This window comes from Amblyraja radiata, chromosome 33 (assembly GCF_010909765.2).
Source record: "Amblyraja radiata isolate CabotCenter1 chromosome 33, sAmbRad1.1.pri, whole genome shotgun sequence".
Taxonomy (NCBI): domain Eukaryota; kingdom Metazoa; phylum Chordata; class Chondrichthyes; order Rajiformes; family Rajidae; genus Amblyraja; species Amblyraja radiata.
In genome coordinates this window covers 15,909,561-15,931,363 of record NC_045988.1, presented here as the reverse complement: position 1 = coordinate 15,931,363, position 21,803 = coordinate 15,909,561, and the positions used below count along the sequence as shown (strand labels likewise).

Below are 21,803 nucleotides of genomic sequence, written 5' to 3'. Positions count from 1 at the left end.
CAACCACCTCACAATTTTCTCCGATTATAGAAGTAAATGAGCCTACGAGCTCGACCCAGATTCAAGGTCAGTACGGAGCACTGTCATTTCTGTGGCTGCATCTTCTCTGCTGTTTTTCTCTATTGCATGAGGGGATGGGGACCTCTTTCAGCACTGCCAGCGGGTTCATGCAGTCTGCAAATAAATATATTAAGCTACCTTGGAAGCAAAGAATCAACAACAACTCATAATTTGACCGGGATATTTTCTTCCGAATATTTTCATTACTACTTGCAACAAGAGGAGTGGAATAATGGTTCTTAACCGATAAAAGTCATACCCCTTTACAATAGCTGTAAATAATGCTCAGATTTAACTGTTCTACAACCGTGTGTGTGTGTGTGTGAGTGGTGTGCGTGTTTAAATTTAAACAGTATGAAACATCAATATATTTTCATCTTGTACCAAGTACTGCTGTATAATCAAGGTTCTATGGGTTTTCGGGACAGATGTGTTAAGAAAAACTCTTTGGCTGACCACCATTGTTTTCAGATGACCAGCATTAGATGGCAATGGAGGCCCTCACCATAGAATGTTTCTCCATTGTCTGCTTGAGGCTCCATTTTGACTGCTTGAGTCAAACATCCATTTTGCAACTTGTTAAAAAAATCTTGCCAACTATTAATCAGAATTTTTTGGGAATGTAGTTATTACTCATATGGGAAGTGAGAAGGTGAAGAAGCCGAGCCGAGGGTTTCTACAAGCTGTCTTCAGTTGGACTTAAGCAGAATTCACTGATGCCTAGAAATGGGGGTTGAGGTTCATATCCTGCAAAATCCACTCCGATTATCTGTGAAATTATACAAAAATACATTAAAAACAAACCTATGCTGATGGCTGTGTGGTTCTGGCTAAAATGACATTTGCTTTGCTAGCAAGGAGCTTAAAGGACTCTGCCCTGGCTGCCACTGTAGAGCAGTAGAAATGACCGTCATAGAAGTAAGGGAAAATGCAATGGCAAACCCCCTGCCCCCCCTCTATTAATGATCCAAGCTGATCAACTCCAGGAGTTATCAGAAGTGGCCCCCAGGCCACAACAAGTTGGTGATCGCAGCAAACATAGAAAATAGGCGCAGGAGTAGGCCATTCGGCCCTTCGAGCCAGCACCGCCATTCAATATGATCATGGCAGATCATTCAAAATCAGTACCCCGTTCCTGCCTTCTCCCCATATCCCTTGATTCCTTTAGCCCTAAGGGCTTTACAGTATCCAACTCAACACATCAGCACAACCATTGCTCTGGTGCAGTTTCAGTATTCCTGAGCATTGCTGTGTGGAACTTATTAAAGTCAAAACGGAAAGCCGTTAGCTGGTGTCATTGTGCCCATTCCTGCATGATGAGGAAACAGCAATAGGTGTTGTTTACCTCCAAAGGTTCCAAGTTCTGCAGGCTGAGGAGGAAACGTGCACCTATCAATCCATCACTTCAGACAATGTGTGCCTTATGCTAGCCGAGCATCAGCCATGCTGGTGTGACTTGAGCACTGATTTCTAATGGACTTTAGTTCACATGGATGTGGCGAACTATTGTAATGAACTGCAGGTAGAGCTGCTATGCTGTTGTAATTGTGCTCATGGGATCCACTTTCTCGCGTAGAATTCCAATTTGTTAGCAAATCAAAAACCATTCTAAGAGGCCGTCAGGGCAAACAACTCTTACCAAAAGGAACTAAAACAACAGAACAATTTATTATGAGAAGCAAAAATTACTTTAATAAATGAACATAATATCAAACCTTCTGATGAAATTAGTGTATCTAAAATATCTTACATAATAAAATTCTCAGTGGCATGCTATATATTATATTTCCTTTCTGAAATGCAGTTCCATTAACTTTAGTGGAGTCAGATTTTGGAAGCACAGTCATTTCCAGATCCTCTGCTCTATTACTTGTGTTGTCTCTGTAACCACGGACAGGCTTCCACCCCTATCCTACGCTGGAAATTCTTGCTGTTTAATGACAATACGTTGAAAGAAAATAATACTGTTTGATCCATTCCCTTCACAGACCATATGCATGCAATCAACTTCATCATTCATTTTACCCAACTCATTTATTCAATTGTGGAAAGGCTCTAAACACATTTTTTATTCGACCTAAGCAGAAGACATTGAACAAACTTCCACAACTTTTATCCATAATATCCAGTTTCATTGTTTTTGTTTTCCTCATCATTACAGCCGTATGAGAAAACACACATTAAAAATTTGGAGAACAATTAAACTCAATGACATCCTCAATGCTGCTGCAAATGTTTGATTAATTCAGTTTCCACAAGTCAGCAGAGTATGAATTATGTGTAGAATTATTGCATATCCACCAAAATACCGTCGCACGTGCTCTTTCACATTCAGCAAGTCATTAACTCAATAGCTTAGAAATAAGGTGGTCCCTATTTTCCAATAGACTTCACAAACTACTTTGTTTGGACATCAATGGTCTACATGGAAGTGCTTCCAAGCAAAGCGCCATTATCCCTAAACCACCAACAAAAACTTGCAGAAAGCTAATGATAACCCTAAAGCTCAAAGTTACATCATGTTAACAGTTGGAGTGATATGGGATTCCCTTCAAAGACCCTAAAACTTTCCCATCACTAAAAAAAAACCTCATGATATGAATTCCTAAGGGTTATGCATTGCACTGACACATCCGGTGGTTTGCTTACAAACCTTACCTCAGTGTTTACACGTTTCAAGTAACTTGAAAGATTAGTGCTGGAGTCAAAGCAATGAATGTATTAGTTGAAAGGGCTAATGATACAAAGTTGGGTGTGAAACATTGATGTGAGAAATCAAAGGACTGCAATGGAAGCTAACCAAGTAACTAAGCAAGTAGGAAGGGATGGCAGATGAAATGCTGGGCTGGTAATAACTCCAATAAGAGAAGTGCTTCTGTAGGGAATGGCTATTTTGATATTCAGCACATCTTTGCCTTATGGGTCCATGCATTGTATTACACACATTGGAGACATGTTAAAAAATGTAGTCTAGTGGCTCCGACTTCTCAATGCATCACTAGGCGCTAAATGGCATCCAGTAATGGTACCTGAACATTTTACGCTATGGGGCCGGATGCACTTCACATCTGGCCCCTCAGTTTATGTCAGGTTCCCATTTGGATTGAGTCAGAAATCAGCTCTAAAAAAGTACTCTCGGGTTAATTCTTTGTTTTTATGTTTTTTTATTTTACTTCATATATTTGTTTTAAATGAATTTACTGGTTTTGGAAGTATTTTTTCTATTCTTTAATTATCTTAGTCAGTTTAAATGCCTCTGGACATCAGACATTACAAAATAGTCAACGCACCTTTGATAGCAACCTGCTCACAAAGGCACTCGTTGCAAATTATGAGGGGTGGGGTCTTAGGTTCTGCCAGATCTCCACCTGTGGTCCTCTCCACTTTTGGAGGAGTGAAGTCATCAGTGTATCATATTTTACAGGAGCCAAGTGCACTCGCAGGGTCATAGAGTCATACAGTGTGGAAACAGGCCCTGTGGCCCAACTTACACATGCCGAACAACATGCCTCATAAATACTGGTCCCACCTAGCCCATAACCCTCTAAACCTGCCTTGTCAATGTGCCTGTCTGAATGACTCTTAAAATGTCATGATAGTACCTGCCTCAACTATCTCCTCCGGCAGCTCGTTCCTTACACCCACCACCCTTTGCGTAAAAAAGTTAACACAGACACGACCCAGCCCATATTGAATTTTAGTCTGAAGAATTCAAAAGAGAATATGTTTTTAATGGCAAAAACTGTTGAATTTTGTTACTCAAGCAGGTCTACATGATCTTGTGCAGGAAAGCAAAACTTGCAAGTGGAGAAAATAATCAGGAAGGATGTGTTTGAAGGGGATGGATAACAAGAGTAAATTAATAAGAGGCCATTACATTGGTTCCCAGCAAAAGTCTGAAATTATTATCTGCAGGCACAAAGGAAATATTGTTTGCAGCAGCATTCCATGTATATTCCATATATATAAACTCAAGAACACACAAAAACATAATTTATACTTGAATTTTTCAAGAACAGTGAAAAGCCAAAGACTATAAAAGACATTGGTGCAAAAAACCGTTGTCAAGGTTGGATTAGAGTTGAGCAGATTGGTTCGAGACCTGATGGTTGTAGGAATGTAGCCGTTCTTGAACATGGTGGTTCAGAACTTCAGGCTACTAAATGTTCCAATCCGATGGTAATCCCATCAGGGTTGTCGTACGAGGGGAGATCGAGCAGGATGAGCCTGTTGTGTTCAGAGCTCAGAGAAATTATACGTAATTTCACACTAACTGTCTGAGAGGTTCAGTAACAGTTCCTGGATGATTCTGTTAGCCAGCCTAAGGAGTTGGTCATTTTAGAGAGAAATATACAGAATTATTTCCCCTGTTTGTGAATCGTTGGACTTCACCACCCCTGAGGGCTATGTGTGTTTTAAGGCTGACTGAACTACATTTATTCACTAAGGGAATAGAAGGACTTGAAGATCGGGTCATCAAACTGACGTGGTTTTCTCCGATTCCTATTTTTGCGTTGATATTCTTGGCTTTTCATTCACTACTTCCAAATTAGAACAGGCAGGAACATTCCAGGTGATAGCTAACAAAAATGACATTTATACTGCTAGCAGATGCCAGAATAATGCTATGTACCTCTTGCGAATTAAATCATTACACAAAAAAAGTGATAAAGGAATCTTTGATCACCAAGATGTTCAAAAGATACCTGGAGGTTTTGCCAACCTTGACACTGCATTGAATTTGCACTTAACACAATATTGATTAAAATGTCCTGTTATCAACTCCTCCTCCAATAATATCTTCATAAGTACCAACATATTATATTCCAAATATGCAGAAGTGCATAACAGGAACTGAAGCGTGTGAGTTAAAATAAATCCTATCAATGTTATTAACAATATTTTAACTTTATTAATTTAATCAGGATTATGAATTCAACATACTATTTTGGATAATCCATTCCACTGCAAGTTCATTCTGTTGGAACTGCACTACAATATCAGAGTAAATTTCAATCCATTTAATGCTTCATTTACCTTCTGCATTAGGCTCTGTGAAGAAAAGCAGAAATTATGTTTTAATTGTAATTTCTAGTTGAAAAACAATCCCTTAGGCTTCATTTGCTATGTCAACTTCATTCTAACATGTCATGCTTTTCAAAGACATATTGACCCAAGATGTAAACACAAGATGCAAAGTTATTTTGTAATAACGTGAAATAAATCATTTTTCAAATCATTTGAATAGGTGAATAATTAGCTAAATCGATAACCTCAGGATGAGATTACCTGTAAATGCAACCCCACTGATCGATCCTTGCTTATTAGATTAATCATGTTACAACTCATGGCCAAACATTTGTCATTTGAAATTTATATTTATAGCTTTACGGGAATAATTGTATTCAAAAATATAGAGAAGCATCTTTTAAAATAATCCAGTGTTAAATAAAAAGCATCAAACTGAGTTTGGACATTTGGACATGTTCATAGATAGATTAGATTTAGAAGGATATGGGTCAAACACAGGCAAGTGGGACTGGTGTGGATAAGGCATGTTGGACACAGTGGGCAAATTGGATCAAAGGGCTTGTTTCCACACTGGATGACCTAAAAATGTGCATTATCTTCTAAACCAAGTGTGTATTTGACTAGAAGGCTTTGAAATTAGAAAATTAGGAGTTTGCATGTCCTCTGGATGGTCTGGTTTCCTCTCACATCCCAAAGCCGTACAGACTTATAGGTTAATTGGCCTCTGTAAATTGTCCCTAATCTGCAGGGAGTCGATGCAAACGTGGTGTAACACACAACTAGTGTGATCGGGTGATCATTGGTCGGTTTGGACTCAGTGCACAGAAGCCCGTATTTCCAAGCTATTTTTTAAAATTAAACCAAACTAAACATTTAGAATAATATATAAAGATTTCCAGAATTAACATTTATCAGGGATGGTACATGACACTAAATTAATATATTTTAACATTTTCATAATCTTTACCATCAGAAAAACTGTTATCTGATCTGATGGGGGTCATTATTTTCCCCCATTTTACCATTTTACTCACATTTCCAGTTTATCCACAAACATCTTGCTTGTTTGAAGTAATATGCCTTTGACATTTACTAAATTTGGTAGGAAGACCATTTAAAATGGTCCAATAAAGCTGTTTAATTCACTCCCAATTAATGCTTTGTTAAAGAAAGCTGAAAGGAGAGTAATTCATCATAGTTCATTGCTGTTAATTTGAAGAAGGGTCTCGACCTGAAACAACACCCATTCCTTCTCTCCAGAGATGCTGCCTGTCCCGCTGAGTTACTCCAGCTTTTTGTGTCTTATCTTCAGTTTAAACCAGCATCTGCAGTTCCTTCTTACACACTCATTGGTGTTAATGTCGGTTTGAGTTTCACCTGCATATATTTGGTTCCATTACAGTGAAAAGCAAAAAAGTTATCTGCATTTAATTCAGGTTTCAATTTTCCATGCCGTTATTGCAAGGTTAGAAAAATGTGAGGTGTTACATCTTGGGAAGTCTAACATGGGCAGGACATACACAGTGAATGGTGGGGCTCTGGGTAGTGTTGTAGAGCAGATGGATCTAGGTGTGCAGATACATAGTTCCCTGAAGGTGGAGTCGCAGGTAGATCAGGTGGTCAAAAAGGCTTTTGGCACATTGGCCTTCATCAGCCAGAGTATTGTGTACAGAATGTGGGAGGTCATGTGGCAGTTGTATAAGACGTTCGTGAGGCCACATTTAAAGTATTGTTTTCAGTTCTGGGCACCGTGTTATAGGAAAGATGTTGTCAAGCTAGAATGGGTACAGTTAAGATTTTCGAAGATGTTGCCAGAACTAGAGGGTCTGAGCTATAGGCGGAGGTTGAGTAGGCTGCTACTCTATTCCTTGGAGCGCAGGAGGATGAGGGGTGATCTTATTGAGGTGTGTAAAATCATGAGAGGAATAAATAGATGAACAGAGTCTCTTGCCCAGAGTAGGACCAGAATTTTCTCCAATTAAACAAAGAAAAAACTGAAATAATTGTTTTTGGAGCCAAGGAAGAACGATTAAAAGTTAGCACCCAGCTTCAAATGGTAATGCTAAAAACAACAAACCAAGCCAGAAACTTAGGAGTAGTCATGGACTCAGACCTGAACTTCAACAGCCACATAAAAACAGTCATAAAGTCAGCCTACTATCACCTAAAGAATATATCAAGGATTAAAGGACTTATGTCTCAGCAGGATTTGGAAAAACTTGTCCATGCATTTATCTTCAGCAGGCTCGACTACTGTAACAGTGTCTTTACAGGTCTCCCTAAAAAGTCGATCAGACAGCTGCAGTTAATTCAGAACGCTGCTGCTCGAGTCCTCACTAAGACCAAAAAAGTAGTTCACATTACTCCAGTTCTGAGGTCTTTACACTGGCTTCCTGTCTTTCAAAGAATTGATTTCAAAATACTACTGTTGGTTTACAGAGCACTGAATGGTTTAGGGCCAAAATACATTTCTGATCTTCTGCTTAGCTACGAACCACCCAGACCTCACAGATCGTCTGGGACAGGTCTGCTCTGTGTCCCCAGAGTCAGAACTAAACATGGAGAGGCAGCATTTAGTTTTTATGCACCACATATCTGGAACAAACTCCCAGAAAACTACAGGTCTGCTGCAACTCTCAGCTCTTTTAAATCTAGACTGAAGACTTTTCTGTTTGCCGCTGCCTTTCAGTAAACAATACAATTTATTAATTACCTATATTGCACTGTAACTTCTATTCCTGGTTTTATTCTATTTTAAATATTTTATTTGATTGCTTTTAATTTTGTAATTATTTTATCTGAATAATCTAATAATCGTTTTACATCTCAATGTCATTTCATATGTGTTTCTTTCCAATGCTTATAATGTTTTATGTAAAGCACTTTGAATTACCTTGTTGTTGAAAGGTGCTATACAAATAAACTTGCCTTGCCTTGCCTTGCCTTGCCTTGCCTTGCCTTGCCTTGCCTTGCCTTGCCTTGCCTTGCCTTGCCTTGCCTTGCCTTGCCTTGCCTTGCCTTGCCTAGGTGTTCTGAGGACCAGAGGTCATAGGTTTAAGTTGAATGGAAAATATTTAATAGGAATCTAAGGGGTATCTTTTTCACACAACAAGCTGCCAGAGGAAGTAGTTGAGACAGGGACTATCCCAACATTTAAGAAACAGACAGATACATGGATAGGGCAGGTTGGAGCGATATGGACCAAACGTGAGCAGGTGGGACTAGTGTAGCTGGGACATGTTGGCTGGTGTGGGCAGGTTGGGCCGAAGGGCCTGTTTCCACAACGCTTCCTCAATGACTCAAAGTTATGAGAAATGCATCCAATTCAACAGTTTTCTTTTGTGGAAATGGAAGCAGATGTTTGGACTTATACGGGCTAAAACGTAATGCCATTTGGTAGTTAAGTGCATTATATAGCCTCATCAGCACAGTGTACTGCACTTAATTTCCAAGTTCATTCTATTGAATTCAATAGGATAAAACTCAAAGGCAAGAGTGCAATACAGTGACCTGACTATATTGTGAACTTAACACGACCAATAAAATATGGATTTCAAGGCACCTGTAGTAATATTTAAGAACACGGAAATAAAATTAGAAAAAATACCGTTCATATCAAATTCCCTTCCTTGCTATTTTAGCAGTATTCGTTATATGTAACAGACACAATCATTCATATGGGTGTATCAAGTTTTCATACCTTGATATGTTACACACAATTCCATTAATCTGCCTCATGTTTTGCTGAGCTTTCATGATGTAGCATAGTCTGAGTGAAGTATTTTTAAGACTTTGATAAGGCCAATATTGAACTAGTTGCTGGGAAATGGGTAGCAATGATATGATTTAAGTTACATTTATCATATTTCTCCACTGGGAGACAATTTTACCATCAGGTTTATGTATGAAACCTAATCTAGTTGCACAAGATTGTACATGGGTCCAGTGTTATGCCATTTCACCCCATTGCATAGGGAAACTTTGCCCTATAAAGAAACAATTTGCTTCAGAACAAAAAAATATCAAGCTATTTCAGTGCACTCAGCTATATTATGGCTATTTATTGCGGCAAACGTATTTGTTAAGCATTTGCAGTAATGATACCCTGTCAGTGCAGAAAGTGGTACCTCAGGTGGTGTATTTTTTGCTTTTCAACTAACCTGTTATTTTGTTCCATTTCTGTCTGTCCACTCAACCTCATGGGGCCTGGGCGCATTCTACTTTTTAATCTTCTTTCATTTTCATCATGTGAGTAATCATATAACCATTTTATCACTTTGTAATTCCATTCCATTCCCTCGACCTGGAAAAGGATAACAACCTTTGACTAGTTAAAGGATAATTGTGTTCAATTTTACTCCTGGATGGAGTATACCTTTAGCTTACATTAATGGCTAATTAGGTGAATAAAATAATAACATATTACCTCCTGACCTATGAACCCAGGCTTCTTTACCTTGTAATTTTTTGTTTTTAGGATTACTTTCTTTGATGAAAACTATTGGACCTGCTTTTATTTTGTTCACTAAAAAGAGACAGTGCTGCCTATTCATTGATCCCTGGGATATCAAATTCTCCATTTAATAAATTAAACATTTTCAGATGTTGTATTTCTACCAATAAGAAAATGCATTCTAATCATCATTAACTTGTCAATTATCTTAGAATTATATTATTCAGGTTGGGATTGTTCAGCTAAAAATACAAATAACTGTATTTTAAGTAAACTAAAAGTGTACTTTTTTTCCCTTCAGATATATGGAAAGAATAGTAATGAAAGGAGGGCTGTCTCTTTAAGATTTGTTTCTATGGCAGTTTGTTGACATGAATTGGTTCCTAAATGTTCTAGCTAGTGAATATAATGTCATGTTGTTAACCTGCTTTTCTTCCCACACCTCTTAAAAGTAACACATTTTGTACTGCTGAGAGATGAATGGAAATGGCTGACACTTCAAGTGAAATGGCTGACAACTTGTAATCAGGCTGAAACCTCAAGTTCCATTTAGATCTAACAAGGCTGAATAATTGTTAGGTGGGGGCTGAATTGTAATTCATTGACACAACCATGGACGCACCAAAATTTAATTCCCATTCAGTGAGCTTCTCTGATACATCAGAGAAAAACATAGATCAGTGAAAGCCAAACAAAATCAAACAGTTCATAGTTCAGATGCTAAACAATGAGGATGAACACATTTGTGGAAATGTAGCATTACTAATTTCATAAAGAAGCAAGTAAGAACCCGCACATGGTGAAAAATATGGCTGTGATTAAATATTCTAATATGTTGTGTTCGCCTATGTTTGATTGCACTATTGGAGTGGTATAATAAGAATAATCCATGGATTTCATAGCAGCAAGAAAACAAACACAGCAATTCCCAATTTATTCTTTAGTCATCTTATGTTCAATTTTTTAATATAATGCTTGCTCTTTCAATCTAAATTCATAGATTTTCAACCATAATTTCAGAAAATGCAATAATATACAGGCCATGTTTGTCACACATTTTGAACCTGTTTTAGCCCATTTCCTTTCCCCTTTGCACTTTATTTGCAACCCTTGATATATATTCTGTACTAACACATTACCAATTGTTGAAATCATCATTCTGGTTTCAAATTATTTGATTTGACATTACAAAGACGGAGACCTAATGTTCATGCTGCCCTCTATTAGTCATCTGCGTTCTATAAACATCTTCCATCAAGATTCCTGTTCATTGTCATCATTGAGAAGGTTGTTTCTTATTTTCTGTCCCTGAGCTAAAATCAAGAAAGTTATATTTCACAATGATACATCATTTTCAGCACCTGAATGTGCCATGCTTCCATATCATCCTAAATCATGCATAAAAATAAGTTTTAGCATAGGAAGATCAGTCAATTTAGTTGGTAAATTGAAAACAGAATTATCAGGGGATCACCCATGTATTATGTGTGTGTGTGTGTTTTTTTTTTCCTCCTGATACTAAAGTTGTCCATTGCGTTTTCATTCACAATCAAAGATCCCAAACAAAATCCCTCTTGTTCCCAGAGAATATCTGGAAATCCCACTGGGATCCTTCAAATATTAGTAAAATGTTCACAAGAATGTATTTTTCACCTTTTTTAACATATGTTTTCACCTCAGAGTTTCAGTAGAAAAGTAGTCAACAGAATATTCACTGAAATAACATCATTTGGAATCAACCTGATCTGGGCCTGACAACACGATATGTCTTAAACTCCACGTCATTCACTTATTTTAGCATCAATAAATGTCCAATAAATCACTTCAGTAACTCCATATGCCCAGTATAAATTCAACTGAGTAAAGCTACTCATTGTTCTGTTCCTGTAAAACTTGTGATATAGCAACATATGAAGGTTTAACTCCACCTGTGACATTCAGCTGCATTGAGTTTAATGTCAATGAACTTAAAGGGTAAGTTTGCCTACATAAATCATAACAAGATGAAATCATAACAATCAAAACATAAAACATTGGATGAATTTCTAGCATCTGTCAGCATCAGATCCTTACTGTTTGTCATATACATTAACACATTGGATATGAATGTTGGAGAAATTATTGGTGTATTTGCAGATGTCACAGAAACTGGTGGTATTGTTGATTGTGAGGAGGGTGGTCTTGGGTTACAGAACTATGTTGATCAGCTGAGAGCAGTGACAGATGGAATTCAATTGTTCAATGGTACATTATTGCCAATCCTGAGAAGTGCAAGATGCGCATGTTACTTTTTGCATTTTAACAGATCTAATATATCCCACAAATTTAGGACACAGGAGAGTGAAGAGAAATATCCATAAATCTGTGACAAAGTCAGGTCATATCCACAAGTATGATGAGGTAACAATGAAAATCTTGCTTGAAGCAGCTTCACAGGCACATAAAAAAACATTTAAAAAAAACACAATTTATATATAAATCACACATAAATTCCGCAAAATGGTGAAAAGTAAAAGACTATGCAAAAATAAAAATAGTGTAAAAATGACTACAAATACCATTGGTCTTCATGGACATGATGGATCAAAGGGTCTGTTTCTGAGCTTTATGTCTTTATGTTCCTTTTGTTAGTGGTTTAGTTTCTTCACTCTATGAAGACAGCTAAGCATTCTCCTCCACAACCTCTGCACTCCTGTGACTAGGAAAGTCAGAGCAATATATAGAACAGCTTTCCATTAGCAACTTGGTCTAAAACTAACATGTCAAAAATATCACACAATTAATTGATGATGTGAATTCTCAGCATTCTGAATTTAAGTCAGCGGATTAAAATGATAGACAACACTTTAATCAAATTCTAATGTTAATGTGGTTTTATTAAATTTACTTATCACAATTTAAAACTCTGTGTTGCAAAAGATTCTAAATTTGACAACTTTTTATTAGCAAGTTTGTCTTAAAGCCATCAGAAAGCATTGTACTTTTTGGTACTTGTGATGTAATCTTTGAAAGTCCACGTCTGTCATTTAATTGCAATGTATATTGATTTAATTTACTCAAAATCCTCTTGAATTGCATCTATTTAATTTATAACTGTGATTGGACACCAGAAGGACATTTAAATAAACAGCCATGTTTATTGGATCTGCGCTAGTCACGAACAACATAATTTCATTTAGTATGTCCACTAACTCAACAGTAAACGTAATATTTGAATTAAAAAAATATTTCAAAGCGAATTTTTTAATGAAAAGTAAATTTGCCTTTCACTGATGATTTCTGTTGTCTGAAAAATATTTTGGTTGCAATGGCAGTGCCGCTCTTTAGTATGTCCACTTTGTTGGAGGGACCCAGTGTTCTTAAAATCTGATTCCAATTTCTGCACCACCTCCAGTAAATTACGATTCTGTATCTGTCCCCGAGAAGATAAGAAGAGTCTCGACCCAAAACGTCACCCATTCCTTCTCTCCAGACTTGCTGCCTGTCCTGCTGAGTTACTCCAGCATTTTGTGTCTATCGTATGTCTTTCAATACAGTTTTTAAAACCAGATCCTAGCATGGACATGGATTTGTGCCATTTCTGATATTATTCTCTTGGTACTAATAGCAGCATGGAGATGATACTTATACAAGTGTTTGATGCAGATAACACTTGGGTATCCATGATGAGGTGTGAATTTTGTTTTGTGTTCTTGAGTTACCACAAATTTAGCTGAAACGTGCCCAAATTAATGTGATTTATAGCAGCCTATGTTTAAACCAAAAGTAATCTCATTTAGTTTGGTCTGCAGTTTCTAATGGTGAAAGAAAACATGACATCCTTTAACACCACCTTGTTCTAATGGTGTACTGGACACTATTTCCTAAAAAACTATTCACTTTAAAAATATCTAACTCATGTTGAGAAAAGGAACTTGTAAAATCTGACAGATATGAATCAAATTCTGGCATTGGTAAAGATTTGTATTGCAACTCCAGGAGTCTAGCATCATTACATCTAGAGAGCAGCAGGTATCCAACATGACCTGTCCCATATTTTAACCATAATAGTAGTTCACACTACAGGAGCCCGTGGAAAAATAGAGGTTGCATTGATTTAGGATGGAATGGGTGCAGGATGCAAGAAAAAAAGATGTGTTTTTTATCTTTGGCAAGGATCCAATTCAATTTTATGTAGAGAGATATTCCTGTTGTTTAGGTAAGTGTTTCATTTAACCATTCATCTGTGTTTTTCCATTAAAGAAAATAAAGTTTGTGCAAACTGAGATTAATAGCACCTGCAGAGCAGTTTGTTCAAAGTTAAATCAACAATTTGGTGACAACAGATTGAAGCTGTCATTGGCAATATTTGGAAGCTAACTACATGCTGTTTGGAGCGGGGAAGTTAATTCAAATAAAGAATCAGACATTTTAAGTAACAATTTTTGCAAACACATCTATTGATTCAAACTTTGCTTATTTTTGCATAATTTGCATTGATATTGTTGCGAACATCCATTTTTTTATAAATGATTTGTCATAGTTAAAAGAACATAGATACTTCATTATAAGCAATCTTACGTTTTAAAAAGATTTGAATAAATTTGCAATCAACCTTTTCTATTGACAAATCTTCATTCCGCCTGCAGCCTGAAGTAATACATGCTTCTTGAATTGAATATCCAGTTCTTTAAATGTCATTCTATGAGTCCGGATTCACTGTGTAGCAGAAGACCTCACTGAGCTTTCCGCAGCCTACATGTCTTTTTCAAGCAATAGCAAACAGCTATTTGTTCCTGATAACAGTTTGATGGAACAGCCCCTCCATGAGAAAGGGAACCCTCGAGAGCCCACAGATTGAATAATTAACAGAGACATTTTTTTAAGCATTACCCCTTAAAATGTCCATCTATTGTTGGGTGAGTGACGCAATCAAGTTAGCAGTTGCTGATGAGGATGTTGGCACCACTCCTTCTGCTAAAGACATGGGAAGCAGTCTTAACCAGACACTTCAAAAAGGGAGAAGAGATCCTTCTCTGGTATTCAGTTAGCCCTCAATCAATTACTTTGCTAACTTTGTGCGAAACCGAATCCTAAAGTGACCATGTTCTGCGGTGTGGTACCAGGTAAATGTTGCTGGGGTATACAATACAAAGGCATATTCTGAGATACATTCTAATATGTTAGACTTATAGCTAGACTGTTCTCTCACTTAAGATAAGCAGAAAATCCAGCTGCCTCCAATTGTTGGAATCTTCACCCAGAAAAAGATTTAACATCTAGGTAGGTTAATGCCCAGATATTAGCTGTTGTTTCATTTTGGGTTGCCATTATTGGTAAGGAAGAATGGGATTGATTGCTCTTGTTTTGTCTACAACACATGAAATAATTAATTTGGGTTTCTCAAAAATGCCTTTCCTTGCACTGGACCTTCGATTTTTGAATGCATGTATTTAGTTCTGGATTTTATCATCTGATGCATCATATGACTAATACTGAAATCCTGTATTGAAGTTTCCTCCACACTCTTGTTGCAACTTAGTTTACATTTAAATTGTTTATCATAAGCTTTTTGCTTTCTTCAATTTTTTTTAGAAGAGAAAACTTCTACAATTCTTGCAAATTGGAAAGGTTTGTAAAATGAAAGAAGTTAAAGAATGCATGAAACAAATTATAACTGCACTACAACTTAACAGTCTCTGTGAGTTCTAAGAATGCTAAACTAAATGCTGGTGATCAAGCAAATAAATTAACATATTAACAAAATAAATTGGTCTTCAGTACCTATACTGTTGTTGCCTCTTTAAAGCTTCTAAGTAAATTTGCTCCATTAATTAATTCCCAATATTCAAATCCCTTTAAAATGTCTGTTGCTTTGTAGTGTTTCCAATCATCTAGTCCAATTAGCACAGTTGTAGTGACCTGGTTTAGTCATTTAGTTTGATGTACTGAATGCATTGTAAACATGTGCATGTATGTGTTTAAAGTTTTCATCAGTAGCAATGGATCATTTCGGATTGTGAACGAAATTATTCGAAATTATCATTTTGATATATTGCTTTTTATTTTTTAATTGTGTTTTAAAACATTTTTCATGGAAAGTATTTACAGCCAAATCCCCTGGTAAGATCAACCAAGAATGTTTAATGATTTAGGAGAGGATTGATCTTGCTGGGCATGGTTTGGTTATTAATAATTTATTTTTACCAATGTTGTATTATAGCATATTTTTAGTGTTATTCGGTTGCCTGTTTTCATAGGTTAATTAAAAATATATTGGATATATAAGAACATGTAATAGATTTTATGGTTGAGAAATTGCTGGAGAAACAATGGCTTGTTTAAGATATCCCCCCAAGATTAAGACATATCTCCCAATCATCTCTGCCACCCCCTCCTATCCCAAGCTGTTTGTGTTCATCAAGGGATGTGTCCTGAATTGTAAATCACACCAAGCTGCTGGTTAATTTTTGCTGCACCATCACTTGTTGTACAAATCCTTAATGTCTATCTCGATTGAGAGTGCAGAAATAGGTGTTTTGGAAGTATTTTTTAATCTCTTATTTCTTTATTGTGTCCTTTTTTCTCCCTCTCAACATCTTCCCGTTCATTGCCTTCAATTTAATTTCTCTGCACTCTGTTTAGCTCTATTTTCCTTCATTTTCTGTGTCATGCCATCTGTCCCCCATTTTCACGTTGCATTGAATAAGGTTACAGGTCGTTGGATCCAATGTTCAAGAGGTCCCAGATGCGCCTTTAACCTTGCTGCAATGTTGTCGAGTTGCATTTCCCAGCAGCTTGCAGTGCAAATGTGCAGCGACTTGAAGGCTGAGATAATCATGTTCCAATTCACTGTGCCTGGTCAAGTCAAACTGCTCCAGCAATAGCTGAACCATTGTGGAAGAAGAGTTGCTAGCTTTTGAAATTGAACTGTGGGGTAATAGGCCCAAATGCTGAATTGATTCTCCTTCAACAATCATAGCTAAAACAAATATTGAAAGTTAAATCACTTGTTTCATTTAAACACATTGATATCTCTGCTGCAACAGCAGAACAGGGAATTTTAGGTCAACCCCATATGCATTTGTACCCATTGTTGCCACAGTGTAATTCATGTCCTTGTGATTATCACGTACTGTTAAATTATCTTGGCAGTCAGACATGCCTCTATTTTGTGGCATGAGGTAACTCCTGTTACCTTTTCCCTTCATTGCCTATTACTAAAACAGAGAGACTTCTTTTACTCGGCGTTTTAAGGGTAGTTCATGATGGTAAAACATAAGGCTGTAAGTGCCATTTAGTCTGTCAATCCTCAAAGCACCTTGTTAAATTGTTATCATTCTGATGGTACGGTAAGAATGTATTTTATACAGTAACATTGTAAATTGTGATTCTAACAAGAATTCTCATAATCCTTCAATATTGACATAAAAATGTAGTCACTGAAAGGCTTCTGAGGGTGCATTTAGATTTTCAGAGGAACAGGATGCACTCGGTCATCAAAAGCCCAAATTGGCCGCAGGTACACAAAACATTTCCCCCATGCCCTTCATTCTTTCAGCGGCTGCTCCATATAATAATTATACTTTTGCTTTTAGATCAACTCCGATATAATTTCACGAATGTCCCTGAAAAAAATGACCTAATTGTTTGGACTCTGAGTTAATATCGAAGAGGAAGTCCCATTCATTGAACAATGTCTGCTAAAGATTAGTATTTAATGCCATTGGCTGGCTGTGTCGATTATTGGATTGGAGATGATTTACCACCAATTATATAGGGAGCATCTAAGCAAAAGTAAGAGGAGGCTTTCTGGGATCATCTGAACATGATAAAAATTGTGAATGCCCTATAATTAATTAACAGATGTTTCAAATTGAATTTGTTAACATTTTGAAATGTCCCCGAGTGTATAGAAACAGTGAAAACAACTTTTGACAGCAGCCAGATGTCAGAAACCATCAGAGTAGTACTGTGTCAAAGTCACAGAGTGTGGAAACAGGCCTTTCGGCCCTACTTGCCCACATCAGTCAACATGTCTCACCTGCCTGCGTTTGTCCCATATCCCTCTAAACCTGTCCAATCCATGTACTTGTCCAAGTGTTTCCTTAATGTTGCAATAGTACCTGCCTCAACTACACCCTCTGGCAGCTTGTTCCATACACCTAACACCTTTTGTGTGAAAAATTTACCCCTCTGGTTCCCATTGAATCTTTCTCCCCTCACCTTAAACCTATGTCCTCTGGTTCTCGATTCCCCTGCTCTGTGTGTCTACCCGATCTATTCCTCTCATGATTTTGTAAGCTTCCATAAGATCACTCCTCCTCCTCCTGTGCTCCAAGGAATAGAGTCCTAGCCCGCTCAACCTCCCCCTATAACTCAGGCCCTTAGGTCCTGGCAACATCCTCGAAAATCTTCTCTGCACCCTTTCCAGCTTGACAACATCTTTCCTGTAACATAGTGCCCATGGTACTGGAGCCAGGGTTTCAGATTTCATGCCCAGGAATCCTATGCAATCTCATGATATGAGGTCCCCAGCGTGACACTGTTGCAGCAGATAAATGCACCTGTGGTATTGGTGTAAGAGGGTGGATGGGATCCAGCCGTATTGGCCCATTACATCAGTTATTTTTCAGAAGAACTCCTGTAAAGAAATATCCATCAAGAGGCAAAAGGAAATCTGACCACGCACATCATTTTTTTCAAGTCCTCAAACTCTTCTATCATGCATCTTAATAGTCCGTCCTTAATTGTCCTGTGATTTTAGCCATTAGTCAGCTATCCAGAGAAATATATTTTACTCCTAATGTATTACAAGTGTGTCCCATGAGAATCTTAGCTGTCCACACTTTGCAGACAGGATTATTGAGTTGGGGATTTAAACGGGAATCCAATCATCCAGTGTCTTATTTTAACACAAGCAACCAAACCAACATGTCAACAACCCTACTCCAATCCAAGTTTCAGAAGATCACTGGCTTCTGTATCAGTGTGATTTCTTACCATATTGATGAATGCTATTGCAGCACAGAATTAGGTTCGAATAAATGGAGAAAGTGACCTGCACTAAGACATACTAGATCAGATTGCAACTCATTTGTATGGTTTGAAACTTTGAACATAGCATAAACTACTCCTTCCTACCTTAACATATTAAGGAAGTAGAACTTAAATTTGCCAACAAAACCCCACACACAAAATGTAGTAACATTTAAATACCTGCTTGATGCAGCTGAGAGCTGAATTTATATATCCAATTTGATTTAATCTACGATTTTCACAGTGAAATGTAAAACATATTATTCCAGAGGTGAAGGGAATGCAATAATTGACTTTCTGGACAGTATTGAGATACAAATTCATTGCCAAACACATGTATTAAGCTTTGAAGAAGTTCTCTCTCCGGAGACAGTTTCACAACCTCCTCTCTAAACTGCAGTTCCCTTTTGAACACATGTATTAAGCTGGTGTTTTTGCTGTGTATGTGTTGAACTGGTGTTGTGGAAGCAGAGTTCAACATATCTCACCCCATCGTGCATTTGGGTTTAGGTTTATTAATGTCACATATACCAAGGAACAGTGAATAGCTTTGTTTTACATGCTATCCAATCAGATTAAATAATACTGTACATAGATACAATCGCATCAAACTCAAATACAATAGAGAGAGCAAGGGGGAAGATATAGAGTGCACAATATATTACTCAGCATTGTAGTGCACCAGTTCCATAAACAAAGTCCAATATCCGCAATGGGGCAGTGGTGAATTGGACAGCTAATGGAAGGACTGTTCAGCAGCCTGATAACAGAGGGGACCAAACTGTTCCTGAGTCTGGTAGTGCACGCTTTCAAGCTTCGGTGACGAATGATGGATTTCTATCCCATGATGTTCCTTAACATGCAATGATTTCAAAGCTTGCCAGCACCTCTCAGAAGCAATTCAGGGTCAGACTGAATTACAATCTGCATCACAGGGAGTTGAAAACGATGGCGCATGTCACTAAGCTGGTAATATGTGCTTGTCAACCCGCAGGTCCCGGAACAGTGCTTGACGGGAATAACCGCGCTCCAGCAGGAATGACTCCGTCACTATGGCTACTGGTGATACTCTTCGTCCACTTCCTCTTCAAATTTTGACGTGACGTGCCCCCACTGAACAGCGCACTGCCTCTAACCCGAACAGAACAAATAAACTTTGCCTTGCACAGATTGTGCACAGGCTACAAAACATCGCGTATAGGTTCTGTGCTGACAAGTATTTGTTTTTTTTGTGAGTCCATACTGATATTTCCCCTCTGTTGGCTGCAGGGCGCTGGTGCATAATTGCTGTCAAACTGTTAGTTCGGTTACTGTTGATTTTCCAATTTTTAATCCTCCATGTTTTAGCTGATGTAGTGTTTACATATTTTATGCTTTTAATGATGTTTATTTATGCAGGTACCTTTCCCTCACGTACGTAAAGCTGTCTGGTTTTACTGGGTGGATAATATAATTTACCTGTATACTATTTGTAGACTACCAGTAAATAATGTAATATGCCTGTAGACCATTGGCTAATTAATTAACAGGTGGACTATAGCCCATTGGCGAGCTGAGCAAATGTTTAGCAGATAAGCTGCACACTTATAACAAAAGGGGCAGTTTTACATTAAAGTTTAAGGATCCTTATCTTAGAGCAATTCTATTTCAGAAATATATCTCACTAACGTTTAGGCCCATATCGACTATCACCATAATATATAAATTGTGGAAACTAATACAATTGTATCCGTCATGTACGTTAAAGTAAATATATAACTCCTCAGTTTCCATTTGATTGTGTATTATGTGTGCACATAACCATATTTCTGCACTGGGTCCAATATACTTACAACATTTGCTGAAGGCTTTTCCAGTGACCAGAATTGATAACCAACCACAAGATAATGCGAATGACCATTTGAAAACGCATCCTGGCAAAGCCTTTTCAGCATCCTGTACTATTGGTGTCTCCAAGTTTCTGTGTTACTAGTTTATAAAAAGGGAAGCCATGTGATTGCTTAAAGCTGCAGTATCCCTTTTATTTTGTTGGCATGATGCATTTCAATGCGAAATTAAATGTAAACAATGGTACCCGTTTAAAAACTACTTCTGGCTACGTGAGATTTTGTTCTGATTTCTTTGTTGCAGAAGATGGTTGGAATAATCTTGGAGGTAATGTTAGACATCTTGCACTTCAAATGTTTGCAGTTATTTTAATCGAGCTGTTATTGTTCACTTTTCATTTATTTCAAGTTGAGAGATCTCAATTTGAGGGATAGACAGTATGATCAATTGCTGAGCTAGCCTCAGGCAGCAGATAATGGTGCACTTGTATCACATGGTACACACATACCTAAGAGTTGACCCTGTCACTAGCACTAAACAGGTCACAGAGCAGTTCTACTTCCATGTGAAATTCTGTTTCAGTCAACAAAGTCACATTTTGAAAGCAGAGTACAAGGTACAACTACTGTGTCACTCGGTTAGTGCTACTTTTTCTTTTGGGAAGGAGATGAGGAGAAATTTATGGTGAATCTGTGGAATTCTTTGCCACAGAAGGCTGTGGAGGCCAAGCCAGTGGATATTTTTTAAGGCAGAGATAGATAGATTCTCGATTAGTACAGATTTCAGAGGTTATGGGGAGAAAGCAGGAGAATAGGGTTAGGAGGGAGAGATGGATCAGCCATGATTCAATTCCATCCATAAAATGCCTGTACAAATCCAAGCTAAGTGGAGTATGTTACAGTAAAAGTTTGTTCCTTTGAAGTGCTATTGTGCCATTGAGTCACTGAGCAAATTCTAGTCCTGGAGAGAAATAATTTGTTTCCAGAAGTAGGAGGTGTGGCAGTAGATAGGTAACAGGGTCCTGTTATTATTATCCTGGAGTTGTCTTAGTGCTGCAGCATCCTTTCAAGTTTGAATGATATCAAACCTGTTAAATTGTGTAGGATTTAAACTTTCACGTATTCAAATACACACTTGAGAAAAACACAGTAACCTCTTGTAGACTTCCGGGAAGTAATGCAATAGCTGAGAACATGTAAAATCACTGAAAGATCAGATCGCATCTTTTATTCCTGGTACTGCTGACACATTATGAACCAGGCCCTGTCTTGAACTGCGCTGCAAATCATCCCAATTGTAAAATGTTAGGTGCAAAATCGAGATTTTGCTTTCGATGTCAAATAGTAATATATGCTATAAATTATATCAATGTATTCTGGAAGTAATAATAAATTCTACATATTAGCTTAAAATT

At 37.5% G+C, this 21,803-nt stretch overlaps 1 protein-coding gene across 4 annotated transcripts in view; it reads left to right on the top strand.

Annotated features, from left to right (window-relative positions):
• LOC116991390 (opioid-binding protein/cell adhesion molecule homolog) overlaps positions 1–20,650 on the top strand; it is a 1,877,101-nt gene extending 1,856,451 nt beyond the window's left edge. The window contains exons 8-10 of one of the 4 annotated variants that reach the window (XM_033049999.1): positions 31–66; positions 15,119–15,154; positions 19,557–20,650. In XM_033049999.1, the coding sequence (XP_032905890.1) occupies positions 31–66; positions 15,119–15,154; positions 19,557–19,660 (176 nt within the window). In that variant the 3' untranslated portion in view covers positions 19,661–20,650. The remainder of the gene's footprint in view (positions 1–30; positions 67–15,118; positions 15,155–19,556) is intronic. The other 3 variants (XM_033050001.1, XM_033050000.1, XM_033050002.1) reach the window with 3 other exon arrangements.
• Positions 20,651–21,803: the final 1,153 nt, after the last annotated feature.